Genomic DNA, 17,568 nt, shown 5'->3' with positions numbered 1-17,568 from the left:
ATGAAATGAGAAAGGGACTGCTTTGCTTTTAATCACCAGTCCCTGTGCTCACCTCTGCAGTGGGACCAGACCAGTCAGAAGGTGCTGCACTCATTCCTTTCTGGGGGGTTTCCTTCAGAATGTCTTGGTTCCTAGCTTTCCTCAATGATACAAATGTCTATATTTCTCAGAACTCAGCCTGTATAAAAGACAGTCACATTTCCTGCTGTGACACCAATAGGATAACTAAAAATAGCACCAAGGACCATTTCAGGTGCCCATTATGGAGTCACATAAAAGATCTCAGTCTAGAGTATTTACAGCCAACGTGGTAATAGGAGACACTAAGAAGAGGTGGGGGGAAAAGCAAATACCTACTGGCTAGCACCTGGAGAGGATATGATGCTAGGCTTCACAGGCCCTGCTTTACTGACACTCTTAAAACTGCGCCTTCAATGCCTGGTGCAGAGGACTGATTGTAACTATGTCCTCAGCATTTTACTACACACAGACGTGGCACAAAGCAGAGGCTCAGTATTTGTCCACTGAATTAAAGTTCTTGTAACATAACTGGAACAGGCTAAAAAATTTCCAAACAATTAGAGGGCATTTTTTTAAACTCCTAACTTCAGGTCATGAAATTCAACTAACAGATATATTAATCAAAATTATAGACCAGCCATAACTGTCAGTAGAAGGAATTTCCCCTTTTATTAATTTAAAACAACTTAGACTAGGGGCAAGTCAGTCTGCCATTTAGACAAATCACACTATAAGTCTAATTTGTCGTCCCCTTACAAAAGTCTTTTAGAAAATTCTTTTTACATTTGTAAATACCTAAAAGCACACTGTGCATTACAAAAATTAGTAAGAAACTCATAAAAACATTCACAAGAAAATTACAGCTGTGGCTCCTTTGTCATCTGCCTGCCCTTATAGAAATGACTTTCTACTCTTTAACAGTGCTTTCAAAAAGCACTCAGACATAATTAATAAATAAGACAATTATTTCTTCATTTTCAATGGTAGGCTTTGAGAAGACAGTACAAAAAGTATAAAATAGCCCATTTTCTTACAGTAATGTTAGATTTGAAAGCTAAATGCATTTAAAAGTAGAATAGGCTTTTGTCCATTTAAATGATTCAGTGCTTGTACCCTTCAAATTGATTTTGGGTTATAGTTATATACAAAACAATTAGTCCATGTTTTTCCATTTGGCCCATGCCTAAACTATAAAAAGAAAATTATAGCTATCTCCTCCAAGCTGCTGAGCTATGATGAATGTGGTAATAACCATACTATTTCCACGCCATGGGAGTCTGTGATTATAAGAATAAACATTAAGTATTTTATTTATGGCAAAGATATACTGTGAGCTAAGGTCCAAAATACACACAGACACTTACTAACTAAAGGGAAAAGTACATAAATACATCTTAGACGTGTAACAACAAATACCACCACCCAAGCAGCTTGCTCTCACATTTCTAACCATTTGCTGTCATCTGAACGACCATTTCTAGAATAAACCTGTAAAGACAAGGGCACCCATATTGACAAAGGTATGTCGTTAACTGTAAAGCAAGTATTCAGGTGTACTCATGTGGCTAATAACTAGCTGATGTAAAAAAGCAGCTTTTGGACTTCCCCGGCAGTCCACTGGTTAAGACTCGGTGCTTCCAATGCAAGGGGCTCGGGTTCGATCTCTGGTCGGGGAACTAAGATCCCACATGAGGTGCGGCCAAAAAAGTATTAAAAAAAAAAAGTAAAAAGCAGCTTTTTATGTAAGCATTTTATTCATTCACTCAACATGATAAGCTTTGGATCTGCAAAGTGGAGATACCTACACCTTCACTAAGTTGTTATGGAGACTTCATTGTTAATAGACATTCAATAAATGACAATACTCTTAACAAGTTCCTTTGATGGCTAAGCACTGTACTGGTCACTGGAGGCATTAAGAATATCAAAAGGTCCCCATCCTCAAGAAACTCAGTCTCTAGGACCACCTACCACTGAACAATTCTTGATATGGTTCAACTGCTGTTTTATTATTTTTTTTTCTGGTATAATACAGGAGGAGAAATTTTAAGATAAAACAACGACATGTTTTACAAAAAGCTACAAGTTTATTAACATAATATATTCTAAAATATATCAAAGTTTCAAGCAGGTCTTTTTGAATCTCCAATAAGAAATCACAACATTCACTATTAATTGAAAAAAAAAAAGGTAGTGGTGGTCATTCATGGGTTTTAAACAGTCCAAAATGAAAATGCAGAAAACGTTTACTTTGGTGGATCTGTGTTGATGCCATATTTCTCCTTGAGAAGCTTCAACTGTTCTTCCTTCTTCTTTGTGTCCATCTTCTGAAATGCCTGAAAATGTGGTAAGCACCAAAGTTAACAGTTACCAATCTACAGTCAAATGAATTTCAGCAATAGCAGTAGCTAGAAAAGAACTCAGGGTACACATCTCCCGTAGTGGTGGTACCGCTCTCTACTAACTCTTACATGGGTTCCCCACGTGATGAGAACCGTGGCCATACTTACCCTGTTGGCATTATAGTACAAAACCACGAGGTATCTGTTGCAAACATTGAATCCTGACAGGTGATCACACGCGTTCTTGGCATCAAAGATGTCTTCATAGACCACATAAGCTGTTCCTCTAGTTTCAGGTGTGTTCCCCCTACCAAGTTGAATCGGACTTAATTAAAATACACATTTACCTGAAAACCACTAGAAGAAACAGATACTATGGACAGGTATGCTGGATAAGCCTATAATTTCTCAAAATATGTAATTTTTGTTTTTATTTTAAGTAAAATAACTCAGGTTAAACTTACTGTTATATCAAGAATACTAACATGGCTACTAAAGCAGTAGCAGCAAAGAACTAGCTTGAAACTTTCACCGTTTTCATGTTCACTGCTCTAGTCTTTCCTACTTCTCATACTAAGAATCAATTTTCAGTTTTACACTGGAAAGTACGCTACCTTAGGAGTGATAGCTGTGATTAGTCAGCAATGTCTGGAATGGGGTTTTTCTTTCTATGCATTTATGCAACAGAACCAATACTTTAGTTATTTACCACACTAGTCCCTTGTTTCTAAAGATTTTGATTTTCTCCCTCACTCTAATTTTAGTTCCAGTCCTTAAAAATAAGATGACCTCGGGATCTCCCTGGCGGTCCAGTGGTTAAGACTCCAAGCTTCCACTGCAGAGGGCACGGGTTCAATCCCTAGTCAGGGAACTAAGACACATACCACACAGCGTGGCCAAAAAAAACCTCCAAAAAACAAAAAAAAAACACAAAACAATCTCCATCAATGTAGGGAACAAAAGTTTCTGGGTAATATTTTACTAAAGTTTACCAAATCCATAAAAATAAAACCATTTCGTGTCTGTAGAAGGAGGTGGGGTTGGAAGGAAGCCCCTACCAGGAGGATAGCAAAATTATAAATGATACACAGGAAAAAAAAAAAAAAGATACACAGGAAAACAGCAACCACCATCCTTTATGGCCAGGAAAGGATGTCCTCCAATTTAAAGAGCCAATGTAGTTTCTTCCACTTTTCTTAGAAGATTCATTGCTTGCTTGCTTATGTATTTACTTATTTATTTGGCTGCACCACGTGGCATGCGGGATCTTAGTTCCCCAACCAGGAACTGAACCTGTGCCCCCTGCAGTGGAAGCTCAGAGTCCTAATCACTGGACCACCAGGGAATTCCCCCAAGATTCATTGCCCTTTTAAAACAAGAGTCAACTCCCAACTTTCACACATTCATTTTTAATAATATCTGCACTTTTATGCATTACACAGCCCTGTGTAGCTGGAGAAAAAGGGCTGGGTTTCTGGAGGGATTGGGTTTGAAGTGTGCTTGTTGGTGGGGTTACCTGTGAGCCAGAGCAGAATGCTGGAAGGTGGCTGGAAGTGGAAAGCAGAAGCTGGATCTCACTCATGGATATGGGGCTGCTTCTTGTGTAGGTGTTCCTTGCCACCTCCTCTCCTCACCTCACCAGCTTCCGTTAGGGGGGGAGCTAGGGAAGTGTGAGGAGCAACAAACTGCAGGTGGCAGATGGCCATGTGCTTGTGAGTGGGGACAGCTGGCAGAGGTCCCATTCAGCTTATGCTCCGGTAAGCTAAAGATGGATCCCCTTTCCTCCATCTGTGTTCTATCCACCCAATGCAACTGCAGAATAAGGTTTATTAACTGCCACAGTCCCTGCAGAGGGTCAAGGAAAGGCAGTGGGCCCCACGGGAAGGGGAGGCACCTGCCTAGATTTGATCTAGGACGAGACTACAGTCTTGGGCCCTGGTCAGAGCTTGTGCTTCCTGTAAAAGGGGATGGGATAGGTATAGGGTGCCGGGGTGGCTGGAGGGTGCCAGTGTCATCAAACACTCTCACTTTGTCAGGTTACATGGGCCTGATGAAAAATTTTATAATATTCTTTTTAAAAAAAAATAATTAATTAATTAATCTATTTATTTATTTATTTATGGCTGAGTTGGGTCTTCATTTCTGTGCGAGGGCTTTCTCTAGTCGTGGCAAGTGGGGGCCACTCTTCATCGCGGTGCGCAGGCCTCTCACTATCGCGGCCTCTCCTGTTGCGGAGCACAGGCTCCAGACACGCAGGCTCAGCAATTGTGGCTCACGGGCCCAGCTGCTGCGCGGCACGTGAGATCTTCCCAGACCAGGGCTCGAACCCGTGTCCCCTGCATTGGCAGGCAGACTCTCAACCACGGCGCCACCAGGGAAGCCCTATAATATTCTTTACTCTCTGCAAATAATCTAACAACTCTTGGACTTTTGACTTTTAACCATTTTCTAGAATGCTTTAGGTATGAAAATTGGGACTACCCAAAGGAAAAAAACACTGTCCCAAAGATTTTCCCAAAAAGTCTACCTAATTTTTCCTTCAGAATAAAACCATAAAAAACTCAACAACAATTTAAGTTCCTTAAGGGCAAACATGACCTTATATTTTATTTTACTCCCACAGTGCTATGCATTCAGCAAGTGCTAATAAGCATTTGAAGGGTGGAGATCTACTTTCTCCTATCAGTTCTCTCACACATCTTTTCTCTGGGAAGCTAACAAAACAAAACAAAACAAAAGCATCTCTCTTCCTTCCTCTTACATCTTCTTAGGAAGTAGAATAGGGAGAGGCGCTAATTCCATTTTAAAGACTCTCCATCTCAATTTAAAAAAGCAGTACTGATGAACCTAGTGGCAGGGTAGGAATAAAGATGCAGACATAGAGAACAGACTTGAGGGCACGGGGACGGGATGGGGGGGGAACTGGGATGAAGTGAGAGAGTAGCACTGACATATATACACTACCAAATGTAAAATGGATGGCTAGTGGGAAGCTGCTGCATAGCACAGGGAGATCAGCTGGGTGCTCTGTGACGACCTAGAGGGATGGGATAGGGAAGGTGGAAGGGAGGCTCAAGAGGGAGGGGATATGGGGATATATGTATACATATAGCTGATTCACTTTATTGTACAGCAGAAACTAGCACAACATTGTAAAGCATTTATACTGCAATGAAGATGTAAAAAAAAAAAAAAACTCTCCATCTCAAGCGCCCCAGCCCCTAATTATCAACCTAATATCTTGATCTCCACATTGTAATTTTAATTAAAAACATGTACTTGCTACCTACTATATGTTAAGCACTGAGTCAACATTATTTTCTTGATTGGTGGTAAAAGCTTAAAGTGAAAATAAGAAAACCTAATCGTGTAACTTAACCTCTCTGAGCTTCAGCTGCTTCATGTGTCAAATAGTGACATCAGGCTCCATCACCTGTCCTACCTTACTCATGGCTTTAATAATCAAAAGATGTAACAAGTATGAAAGGGCTTTAAAAAGTTCAAAGCACCGAGAGTCTGCTACATGCCAGGTAAGGTGACCAATTATCCTACATGTGAGGAAGAAGCTGGGCAACTTGTCTAGGGTCACATGGCTAGTAAAAGGGCCTGCAGCAGAATCTTGTCTCCTGAGCCCCAAGCCAGGGATTCTTCTGTACACTATTCTTGTATGTCTAGAACAGGAGTTCTCAACCTAGAGTCCATGTACCCACTGAAATCACTTGCAAAATGTTGTGTGTATTCTGTAGAAAGGGTCAAAAGCTTTTATCAAATATGCAAAGAGGGTTCCTAAAAAGGACAGCTGCTCTGTAACACTTCATTTTCATCCCTGTTTGAGTACCAATGATGATATATTTCTAGCTCTTGGTTTACTTTCTGGAGGGACAGTGATCATTGTAAAGGAGAGTCCTCAAGATCTCAGAGTTCTAAAAGCCACAGAGGAACTCTCAACTCATAAAAGAAAATGTATTAAGAAAGGGATATCCCAATTAAAAATAAAAAGCTTAGAAATCCTCTTAGATGGACTCAGGTAAATGGCTTATGTATACTAGTTAAAATGACAGCAGCTGTGGTACTGTGTAGAGATTCAATTTAGAATCAGAAGATTTTATCACTAAATAGCTGTGTGAAGCTAGAAATGTACTTTACTCTCTAAGCCTTAGTAGTCTCACCTGTGAAACAGACACACTCTCACCTCCACACAGGGCTGTAGTGTTGGTGATGCAAACAAAAGCACCTATTACGACAACTGGCATATAGCAGATGTTAAACATCATTTGAAGGTATGAACCCCAATCTTTAGATTAAATTAAAACACGGATTTATGTTATAATTATTTTGCCCTATACTTTTAAATCTTCAATAGAAAGCTATAGTTGAAAAAAAAAAGCATTTTTCTCAGTTACTTTTATATCCCTTTGCACAGCTTATTCAGAAATTCTGGAATCAGTAAAGGAGATGGTGAAGAGTGTTGAGAGAGTTAGAGTTAATGCATATAAAAACCACAGTAGAGTACTTCTTAACAAATAGTAGGTATGTAATAAATGTTGGTTCTTTCTCTTCCCATCCATTCCCCTCAAACCACTCATTGCTACTTCATGCTCTCTATAATTTCACAACTACCATTCTTGGCTCTCACTGAGCTGGATCATGAGGGTCTCTGTAGGTACTTTTGCCTTGGTCTCTAGGCGCTTGGTTAGGCCCTCTGTCAGCTGTAATTCTGAGATTATAAATTACGCAATCATTTTCTTTTTTTTTTTTTTTCCAATCATTTTCTTTTAAACGACATTTCAAAAGTCTCAGTAAGACTCACACTCTGATTTGACGAATAGGTCCATATTTCCCAAATATATCATACATTTCTTCAGCCGTGATTTTGTAGGGCAAATTTCTTATATACAAAATTCGATTTACTTCAGGTGGAAGTCGAATCTAAAATGAAAAATAATGTGTTGTTATTATAATCAGAGGCAGGAGTGCTATCATTTAAAAAAAAAATTCTCATAATAAATTCTAATAAAGATGATGCATAATTTTTATAAGCCAAGAATAAGAATTATAATCTGATATTACTGAAAATGGCATGCTCTTTGGAAAAGCAACTGGGCATTGGTTTTAGGGAGGACTATTAGTAGGAACTAATAAGGGGCTACTACAAAACCCCGGTTTTCAGTCACTACAGGTAAACAAAGATCTCCAACCTCATTTAAAAGTCCTCAATGCCACAGACATGTGTGGGAAAGAACAAGGGAACTGTTCCTGTCTGCTGGATAATAAAACTCCCACTGATGACCATTCTCTGGTCTTCTCAGGAATTTGTTCTATCAATGATCTCTTTCTTTTGAATTTGCAGCCTTTCCCTCACCATTGGCTTCTTTTATTACTCATGTGAGCAGCTGCTTATGTACTCCCAACTGTTACACAAAACACTTATTTGGATCCCTCTTCATTCACTCAAATATTTAATGAGTGCCTTCGTTATATATACACCAGGCAAGGTATTAGGATTACAGAGTGAAGGAAAAAAGACAAGTTTTCTGCCTTTCCTGAATTTATCAGCCCTCTATTTGCTATCCTATCTTGCTCCTTTTTTTTCTTTTCTCTCAGTCAAGCATCTGAAAAGAGGCAGGTTATACTCACTGCTTCATATTCTTTACTTCATAACACTCATCAACCTACCACAATATAGCTCCTACTCCAGCACGCTGATGAAAAATGCTTTTATGCACTAAGACCTTTCACTTGCAGTGTTTTTTTTTTTTTTGCATTAAAAAATTTTTTTTTGGAGTATAGTATTCAATTCTCATCAACTTAATTTCTCTGAGGCTTCTGACACTGTTGACTATTACGTTTTTGACTGTTCTTGACACTCTATTTCCTTGGATTCCTCCTAACTCTCTGGCTAGTTGTTCTCAGTCTTCTTTGTCATTAAGATAGGCTCTTCCACAGAGTTTCACCTTTAGACTTCTTTTCTTGACTCTCTGTATACTCCCCTTAACTCTACATTCTCTTAACCACACATGTTTTCCACACTGAGTTGATGACTCTCAAATATGTATCTCCCGTCCAGATTTCACTCCTGTGCTTCTTATTAACATACTTAATTACATACTAGACATTAATTTGCTCAGTAACTATTAAACTGACAACTACTTCAGGCATTAACCTAAGTGTTGTATAAATGGAAGAATAAGATACTTATTCCCTGCCCTCAAACTAGTGGTGGTGACAAATGGTAAACAAATAAGTACAATAAAGTTTTAGACTTTAAGATTTAAGGTTAAGTTCAAATAGATGATAAACACTGTCAGACAATCACAATATACTTCTCTAGTAAATCTGCTTTCTCACTCTGCAAGAGACTATATCACATTTTCCCTTCTTTCCTCAAACCTTACCATCACCACTCCCTCTAACATCCGAGTTGAGCTGTATCCTCTCTTCCCTGCTCATCCCAGGTGATAACCTTGGCTTTTGCTTACTGGAGAAAATAGATATGACCAAATGGTAAGTACCTTATATTCAATATACATTCATCCATATCTAGCCACTTTCCCTCTCAGTGCTATGCCAACCCCTCACCTACCCCAAACTACTCCTGAACTTAACCCACCTTTCTCCTACATCATCAGTTTCTCCCGCTCTACTGGATCATTCTCATTGGCATACAAATACACCTTATATCACACATCCTAAAAAAAGTTAACTATCATCCAATTTCTCTTCTCCCTATTTACGAGAAAATTTGTGGAAAGAGCTGTCTCCATTTTCTCAACTTCTACCTTCTTTTCATCCCACCGCATCCCACATTTCATCCACTGAAATGATTATCATCAAAGTTACCAAAAATCTTCATCTCACTATATTTAACTGTCTTCACCTTACTGTACCTCTTAGCATCTTAAGAGCTGACTACTCTCTTTCTCCTAAGACAATTTTTCTTAGGTTTCCATAACACCCCGACTCCCTAATATTACAATGTAAGCAGCAGGCCTTTCTGTTTTATTCTAGGTATCTGCGATACCTAGACTAGTGTCTGGCACATAGTAAGTGTTCAATAAATATGACTAATTTATTGTATCCTATCTCTCAAGTCTGGTATATACTAGGTGCTCAAAATTATCACTGAAAACATTAATGAAGGATCCAAAAAGCTCCACGATCTGAGGAGACTTCCAGGTTCCAGCTGCCTGTTAAGCATAAGTTATTTATTGCGGACTCATCTGTGCTACCGACTTTTAGGCCGAGGAGAAGATCCTGACGCCAGGTCCTAGGTGCAGGTGAAGCAACACAGGCTGTTAACACTATCACTGACACTAGGATAACAGACTTAAAGGAACTCTCAAAAGGGGTAGGGGCGGAAGTGTGGCTCAAGGAGCACATCCCTAAGGACCGGTCCAGGATGGAATCCCCCCCTGACATGTCAGTAACTTCTGGGCTTCCCCGCCTAGGGGACGGAGGCGGGCCAAGAATGCTCTGATTACGCCGCTGAGAAAGCCCAGCAGCGAAGTGCTCCCCCTCCTCGGCAGAAGTCCCAGACACTCACGTTCGCTCTCTTGGCCGCTTGCATCGCCATCTTGGCAGGCTGATGAGGTTACCCCAGCAAACACTTGAATTCCTCCGCACTCCTCCGGAGCTCGCTCAGCTTCGAGTGCAACAAGGCGTCAGACGCAAGACAACAACGTCCAGACCCCGCCGGAAGCTGTTCTAACACACCGGAATACCACCGTCTCACGCCGAAACGTGCTGACGTAGTCTCCCCTTAGGAAAAGACTCCGGGGCAAAACGGGGCTGGGAGACTTAAGAGGCCGGAAGCTTGAAAGGCGGGGCCTGGGCTTAAGAAGGGGCGGTGTTCCGGTCGGGGCGGCCCAGAGCAGCGGAAGCTGGCAGAAGGGGGTGGGGCCTGAGGAGAGCTGTGAGAGATGGGGCTGCGCTTGGGTGAGTTGCAGGAGAGGGCGGGGACTAGAGTGGGGTCCGGGCCTGCGGGGCACGCGTTGCTGTGCAGGGGACGCGTGGGTGTGCCTGGGCCCCTGACAGTGCCCGAAGCCAAGCCTGCAGGGTTCTGGCTGGTTGGGTCGTGGCCGACGCTGTACTCCGTACCCAGAACCCCTTGCGCTGGCGCAGCCCCCGAAGTTCAGCATCACCTGACCGGGCCTCTTCTGTAATCCCCTCGGCGATGCCCGTCCCGACTCCCACCTCACCCCCACCCTGACGGCCCCAGTCCACGCGCCACTCTTCAAGTCCACTCTTTATTTCCTTAGACCGGCTTTACACTGATCATTTGAGGCTGGGAGAGGAATAGGGGATTACAGGCGAGCCTGGTGTAGCACCCGGTCGCCTGAGTACTGTGAATTTTCTCCAAGTTTGCTCTTGGAAGACCTGAGGTAGCCTTGTCCTGTACTGCCCCTCCTCCTTCAGTGGGGCAGCTCCAGGACGATTTTGCCCACATTCTTGTTGGTCTCCATGTACGCATGGGCTTCTTGGATTTCAGTTATGGTGTAGACTCTGTCCAGAACCGGCAGTAAACGTTGAGGGTTCCCCGTGGAGAAGTGAGGCAGAATTTGCTCTGTGAAAGCCTTCACCAGCATCTGCTTGTACTAAGATAAGGAAAAGGAGACCATCAGCCTGGACAGAGGCCTTACCTTGCCACTCCCCACCCTGCTTAGTCTTTCTGCTTTCTCTGAAACTTGTACACATCTGAAAAGTCACACAAGGGTATGTAATCCCTTCACTACCAGCATGTATGTGCATGTCCCTAGATTTGCAACCTCTGTTCTGTCCCAGATAAAGACCAAAGCTTGGAGAAAATATTAGTGTCACTGAAAGCTGAAGGGCTGTTTTTAAATAAAGACTTCCAAGCAGGAGGCAGCCACAGACAGGACTTAGTATAGGCTCAGTTCAAAAGGGATGCTTAACCTCTGCTATCCCCCAGCAGGTGTGAAACCCTGTTACGAAACTCCCAAAGCTGGCACCTGCTGGAATGCCACACAGAAAAGATTTCATGAATGTATAATCTGTTAAAGGTAGAAGCTTACTAACCTTACTTACCTAAGAGGCTTTCTTAGCACACTGAGAACAGTTCTGCCTTTGAAAACAAAGTCTTGGAACTATTAGTAGTATTTCCTAATACGGTCAATGCTTTGTTCAGTGTTGTAAAGTTTACATAATACATTACCCTCTTTCCAAGATGTTGAGGCCTTTATCAACCAATTTTAATTAGTTCTGTGAAATTAGGTTACCTATTTATCCACAGAGGGGCAGGTTTCTATTAATACATAGGCTCTCTAACTTAATATATGATCTTACTTTCTCAGGATTATGTGAATGAATCACACTTTAATGGATCATAGTTAAATCACGTTTTCTTTTCACCCATCACTCACCTTTTTGTCCCTAGATCTTAGCAGACTGGTGATCAGACTTCCTCTTTTAAAGAGCAGCTTTGAAAACAGAGGCCCACTGATGTCAGCACCTCCCATCAGACCATAGAGAACCCAGCGACCATCAAGAGCCAGGCAGTTGACATTTTTCTCCCAGTAGGAGCCGCCTATGCAGTCTAGAATAAGGTTGACTCCAGCGCCTTTCACATGAAACACAGATATGTGATGCTAGTCAGACACAGAAAGCTTGGTGTAAAGTAAGATTACATGGTATATTTGTGGAAATATGGGTATAAATAAATACAAGTGCAAGCAGTAAATCTATAGGTTGGAACTCAAAACATTGCTTATAGAAACATGGATGTAAATGGAGTTTAGTTGGCTGAACTCTATTATACATGTGTGATATAGTTCATATTTTATGATCCCTGCCACAGCAGGAGGGAAATGGGGCAGCACCATGATCTGGTATTTCCCCTGACCTCCACGTAAGTAGAGAACCCACTGGCACCCAGGGGAACAGGGGAGATCCACCCCAGGCTACAGGACAGGCTAGTCCATATCTAAGTTACCAAGTGTCTGAGCTGGGCTGCCTGAATCATGGCTTTGCTAGCTTTGTTTTCATCTCTCCTTTTTGACTCATGTGGAACAATGGAAGGGTATGAGCCAAATATATGCAGATTCAGTTTCAGAATATAGAGGCATACACATCTACTCACCCATTTAGGGAGCTACCTACCCAAGCCTACTCTGACCAGCTCCAAACTGGTTTCTGCTCCTGTTAATTCACTGCAGAGTGGCTGGTTGGGAAAAAGAGGTCCTGAATAATTCCAGGCCAACTCTGTGTGATTATCCACTTTCTAAAAAGTGTATGAATCATATCACTTACAAGAATGCACAGGAAAATCATCTTAGTCCTAAATACTGCCTGCCTGTCTCCAATGGTCAAACACCAGAGTACTAGAATTTGGCCTGGGCAGTTGTTGTGCTTTTAGCAGAGGGAAGACAGATCCAGAGGCAACTCTGAGGCTGGTGAGGATTTTATTTAATCATCTCTGAAACTCCCGCTGAATTGCAGAAGCTTTATTTACCTTTGCTGAATTTCAGTGTTGCTTCAGAAAAATCCTCTTCTTTGTAATTGAATCCAGCAGCTGCTCCGAGCTTTTCTGCCATTTGAAGCTTGTGCTGGGAGCCAGCTGTGACCAGAGGAATAGCTCCAGCCATCCGGGTAAGTTGGATGGCAGCTGTGCCCACACCACTTGCTCCTGCATGGATTAGCACAGAGTCTCCAGCCTGAACATTTCCTGTGACAGAAAGTACAGGAACCATTTTCTTTACTTTGCAACTGCTACGCATTCTCCACATAGGCTTATTCTACCATGATCACCTGGCCCTGGGACCACCAAATGTCAAATCTCTGGCTGTTTTGAGAGAACATATTGACTTTTTGTCTTACTGCCTCTGGTCAGAGTGGGAAACAACTTTTGGAAACAGTTATTAGCAGCCACATCCATAATCTCTGTTTTACCTATGAAATAATACCAAAACATATCTCTGACCTATATCTGAGTGAGTAAGAATAACCACCATTCCCGCTGTCACTACCTGAAGCCAGCCCCTCTTCAGTCTGAAACCGGCCTCCAGCTGGTCTCACAAATCCAGGCACCGCACACAGCCACCAGGCTCCTCCTGAAATGGAGCTTTCATTATGTCACTTTCTCCTCAAAATGTCAAGTGGCTCTTGATTGGCTTTCGTGTCAAGTCCAGATAGCCTGCCATTCAAGACCACCACAATCTAGTCCCAGTCTCATCTTTCATAAATTACAATTTTCATCCTTCACTTCTGAGTGAAGCAGCTGATCTCACCTTGACCCTCTTAGGCCACCTTGGTATGCCATCTGTCCATCACAGCTCTACCACCCTTCAAGGCTTTCTGTTCCAGAAAGCCTTCTCTGACCACCTTTGCCCACACCAACTTTTCCCATCTTGAGCTTCTATTGTAGTTAGAGACAGGGCCACCCTTCCAAACACTGTGGTTGTCTTGCCAGTTACACTGAGTTCCCCAAAGCCAGGGACCCTCATGTAAGCTCTTTGCTGGCCTCAGTGGGATTGGGGAGGAATTAAAGAGTTGATTGAATGGCTCCTTCTCCTGTGCTAGTGCTCCCAGAGAGAAGCTTAGCATGACTGAGAAGCTGGGACTACTGCTGGGCTTACAGTGTGAAGATGTGCACAGGCCTTTCATCCAGCGCTTTCCAGGTTTTCTATGTGCTAACCATGATTTTCAGCCTCAATATTGCTGCACAGTATGAGGACCTGATACTACTGATGGTACAGTAGGCTGAGGTGCTGGGGTTGGGTGTGGCTCAGTGGCCAGATCAAAGCTGCCCTGCCGGACTGTTGGGTTTTGAGGTGGCTGAGTCATGAAGAAATTGAACCATGCTGTATGGAGTGAGCATGAGGTAGGGTGGGGTGGTCCTTACCCAAGAGATGTAACAGTTGGAAGGCGGTGAGCCAGGCCTCTGGGATGGCTGCAGCCTGGGGCATGGTCAGTCCTTCCGGGATGGGCATGAGGAGCCCTTCAGGGACAGTGACATACTGAGCCTGGCCCCCGCTAGGCAGCAGAACCATGGCTGGGTCCCCAATCTTCCAGTGTCCCTGGCAGCCAGGCCCCTGCTCTGCCACGTGTCCAGATGCCTCGAGTCCCAAAATGTTGCTGGCTCCTGGGGGTGGGGCATACTGGCCTTGTCTCTGCAGAGAAAGGGTGCACTAAGTAGTAAACATGATCAGAAGTCTGTGTGTCACCATCCCTGGCCCTCTTCCCATAGCCCCTTTTTTATTTCAAGACAAAGTTCAGGGTAAAGTTAGGTTTTTTAATTCAAGAAAAAAGAGAAGAGAGGTGATTTGTTTCATGCAAATAAGAGACTGTAGTTCCCATAATCAGTGGATGTCTAACTGGTAGAGTCCTTCGCTATTTCTCTCATCTAAACCCCTTGTTTTACAAATGAAGAAACTGAGACCTGGGCAGGGAAATGACTCGTCCAAGGTGGCAAAGCAAATTAATAGCAAGACTGGGAATAAAACCGTGGACTCCTTTTCTTTTTAATTTAATTTAATTAATTAATTTTTTTATACAGCAGATTCTTATTAGTTATCTATTTTATACATATTAGTGTATATATGTCAACCCCAATCTCCCAATTCATCCCACCACCACCCCTGAGCCCCCCCCCCGACCCCCCCTTGGTGTCCATACGTTTGTTCTCTACATCTGTGTCTCTATTTCTGCCTTGCAAACCAAACTGTGGACTCCTTAATGATAGTTCTCATATATCAAGTGCCAGGCTCTGTACTCGCTCAACACAATCCTCAGAAGCCTCCAACCAGACGCTTGAGACCAGAGGGACTGAACTAGGAGTGTGTATCCGAACCATTTGAGGAGCTTTTTCAAAGTACACATGCCTGGGTCCTGGTCCTATTTATTTTGAATAAGTGCCCCCTGTGATTCTGGTGTACATTTCTTAATTCAAAAAATGCAGCTGGCCTAGTTTAGTGCTTCAAAAAGAAGTCAGAAGAAAATTCTTAGAGTACTGCCGCCTGCCAGCTCTGGGACCCTCAGAGTGGAAAGAATACAGACTTTGGAGCCTTAAGACAAAGACCTCAATTTGAATCACAGTTCCCCTGGTTACTAGTGTGTGGCCTTGGGGGGGACTTCCCTGGTGGCGCAGTGGTTAAGAATCTGCCTGCCATTGCAGGGGACACGGGTTCGATCCCTGGCCCAAGAAGATCCCACAGGCCACAGTGCAACTAAGCTCGTGCGCCACAACTACTGAGCCTGCTCTCTAAAGCCTGCGAGCCACAACTACTGAAGCCCGTGTGCCTAGAGCCTGTGCTCCACAATAAGAGAAGCCACCGCAACGAGAAGCCCGCGCAACGAAGAGTAGCCCCCACTGGCCGCAACTAGAGAAAACCTGAGTGCAGCTACGAAGACCCAACGCAGCCAAAAATAAATATAGTGTGTGGCCTTGGGCTCATTGCTGAACCTCTCTGACCCTCAGTTTCTTTATCTGTCGAATACAAATGGTGAACAGGGCTGCCTGAGGAGTAAAGGAGATAGAGCAAGGTCTAACACGAGCACACACACACCCTCAACAAATGGTAGTTCCAGTCTCCTTATCTGGAAACCTGAGCAGACAATGGTTTGATGCAGGGTGGACTCTGCTGTGCACATACCCCTGTATTTTGTGTAAACAACGGAGGCTAAGTGGTTCTAGTTTCAGAACCCCCAACACTGCACATCATGATGAGCATTAATGGTAGTGCCCTAGGTCTTTCCTTCATCTGGTGAATGTTTATTGAAGAACCTGGAGTCCCGCCCAGTCCCAGCCGCTGCCAGACCCCTGGGTACCTGGAGTAAGTCCGCCCGGTTCAGGGCGCTGGCTGCCACCTTCAGGAGGACTTCACCCTCTCCTGGGCTTGGCTTGGCCACTTCCTTCAAGTAAAGGTTTTCTGGTCCTCCCGGCTTATCAAAGTGCACAGCTAACATGTTCTCTGAGGACACAGGGTAGACCGAGGTTCTTTGAGGGGCGCAGCGACCCCTGCCGGCCAGCGGCCTCCCTCAGTCCGTCCGGCCCCCGCCCCCTGAGCTCCTTCCCGCGGGGCCCCTGCAGCCTCCGGACCGACCCCACGCGGAGGACACAGACTGGGACGAGGTGCAGAGAGGATGGCCGTGCGGGTTGGCTGCGGCGGAGCAGGAAGACACTGAAGAGCGTCAGGCAAGTTTCACTCCCCCGCCCGGGTCACTGGAGCCCGTGAAAGTTACTTACTTGCTCCGGGTGGGCCCCTTTGCTGCTCCGGGTGACGCGGCGCGATCCTGCGCCCCCTGCGAGTCCTCGGAGCAGAATCCTGGAGCAGTGGCGCTGCCTCGGCCACCACCACAATGGACGGCTAGACTCTGGGTAGTGCAAGCGGTGGGGCTGACCCTCCCCTGCTTCGTTCTCCTCCTTGCCCTTTAAAATGCAAAGCTAGTGGCGGCAAATCAGATTTTCTTTAACTTTGAGCCTCTGGAATCTAGTCTTTCTCTTGGTTTGGCGTGAAATGCTGTTCCAGCCCTCACTTTGAGAAAACTTTCCTCTCTAGGCAACAAGACGCGAACTCTTGGCAGGCGATCGGTCCATTTCCCAGTCAGACCAGGCTTTTAGCCCATTGGCGCTTTAAGTCTGGCTTCCTGCCCTTCTTGTGGGCAGGCGTCCCGAGTAGGGTGGGCAAGCAGGGTGCTGCTCAGAAAAAAGAGGAGCATTAGGGACAAAGGGAAGGTAAAACAGTCCCGGGATTCTTGTCACTTCTGCGGTTCCTCCAGTCTTTCCTGGGGATGAGGGAGCGGCCTCTGGAAGACGCTGCCCAGTGAGGCAATTTAGCCTGGTTAAAAGCTGTATAAATAGGCTACATCAGGGTTTCTCAACCTTGCCGCAATTGACATTTTGGACTAAATTTTTTTGTTGTGAAAGGCTGTCCTGTGCAGCTTGGGATGTTTAGCAGCAGCCCTGGTCTCCACCCACTAGATCAACAACACCCCTATCTAGTTGTGACAATAAAAAAATGTATCAGCATTGCCGGATATACCCTGGGGGGCAAAACTGCTTCTAGTCAAAAACCACTGGGTTAGAAGAATACACACGTATGTGCGCCTGTATAAAAACAAGATAGGTAGCTTTTTTTTTCCCCCCTGAAGTGCTTTATAATTTACCACCTCTTCTCTTATTTGATCTTCATAACACTTTACTAAAAAGGAACTGAGATGTAGCAAGATTAATTTGGTTTCAAGTGGCACA

The 17,568-nt window shown here is 43.9% G+C and overlaps 2 protein-coding genes and 1 long non-coding RNA gene across 3 annotated transcripts; 1 reads left to right on the top strand and 2 right to left on the bottom strand.

Annotated features, from left to right (window-relative positions):
- Positions 1-2,086: 2,086 nt before the first annotated feature.
- Positions 2,087-10,148, bottom strand: SF3B6 (splicing factor 3b subunit 6). The gene is made up of 4 exons (XM_059893511.1): positions 9,907-10,148; positions 7,174-7,292; positions 2,532-2,670; positions 2,087-2,357 (listed from the first exon to the last, which is right to left on the bottom strand). Exons 1-4 carry the CDS (start codon positions 9,934-9,936, stop codon positions 2,268-2,270), a joined length of 378 nt encoding a protein of 125 aa, XP_059749494.1. The 5' UTR covers positions 9,937-10,148; the 3' UTR covers positions 2,087-2,267.
- Positions 10,149-10,261: 113 nt separating this feature from the next.
- On the top strand, positions 10,262-15,804 carry LOC132347118 (uncharacterized). The gene is made up of 3 exons (XR_009497087.1): positions 10,262-10,298; positions 12,889-12,968; positions 15,493-15,804. It is a non-coding gene; the product is annotated as an uncharacterized LOC132347118 (long non-coding RNA).
- Positions 10,606-16,884, bottom strand: TP53I3 (tumor protein p53 inducible protein 3). The gene is made up of 6 exons (XM_059893519.1): positions 16,564-16,884; positions 16,146-16,288; positions 14,221-14,488; positions 12,832-13,044; positions 11,744-11,940; positions 10,606-10,957 (listed from the first exon to the last, which is right to left on the bottom strand). Exons 2-6 carry the CDS (start codon positions 16,281-16,283, stop codon positions 10,775-10,777), a joined length of 999 nt encoding a protein of 332 aa, XP_059749502.1. The 5' UTR covers positions 16,284-16,288; positions 16,564-16,884; the 3' UTR covers positions 10,606-10,774.
- Positions 16,885-17,568: the final 684 nt, after the last annotated feature.

Source organism: Balaenoptera ricei, chromosome 13 (genome assembly GCF_028023285.1).
Source record: "Balaenoptera ricei isolate mBalRic1 chromosome 13, mBalRic1.hap2, whole genome shotgun sequence".
Taxonomy (NCBI): domain Eukaryota; kingdom Metazoa; phylum Chordata; class Mammalia; order Artiodactyla; family Balaenopteridae; genus Balaenoptera; species Balaenoptera ricei.
Note: the sequence above shows the minus strand (reverse complement) of the source record. Positions and strands in the feature narration are given on the sequence as shown.

What these genes read in the sequence shown, in the direction of transcription:
- SF3B6 (XM_059893511.1), bottom strand. Translation starts at nt 9,936, where the DNA reads ATGGCGATGCAAGCGGCCAAGAGAGCGAAC. An exon ending in CCTATTCGTCAAATCAGAGT is followed by an intron (nt 2,671 to 7,173) that starts GTGAGTCTTACT and finishes TCAACTTGGTAG; the next exon opens with GGGGAACACACCTGAAACTA. An exon ending in TGTACTATAATGCCAACAGG is followed by an intron (nt 2,358 to 2,531) that starts GTAAGTATGGCC and finishes CCACATTTTCAG; the next exon opens with GCATTTCAGAAGATGGACAC.
- TP53I3 (XM_059893519.1), bottom strand. Translation starts at nt 16,283, where the DNA reads ATGTTAGCTGTGCACTTTGATAAGCCGGGAGGACCAGAAAACCTTTAC. An exon ending in CCAACTGTTACATCTCTTGG is followed by an intron (nt 13,045 to 14,220) that starts GTAAGGACCACC and finishes TTTCTGTCACAG; the next exon opens with GAAATGTTCAGGCTGGAGAC. An exon ending in TAAGATCTAGGGACAAAAAG is followed by an intron (nt 10,958 to 11,743) that starts GTGAGTGATGGG and finishes TCCTTATCTTAG; the next exon opens with TACAAGCAGATGCTGGTGAA.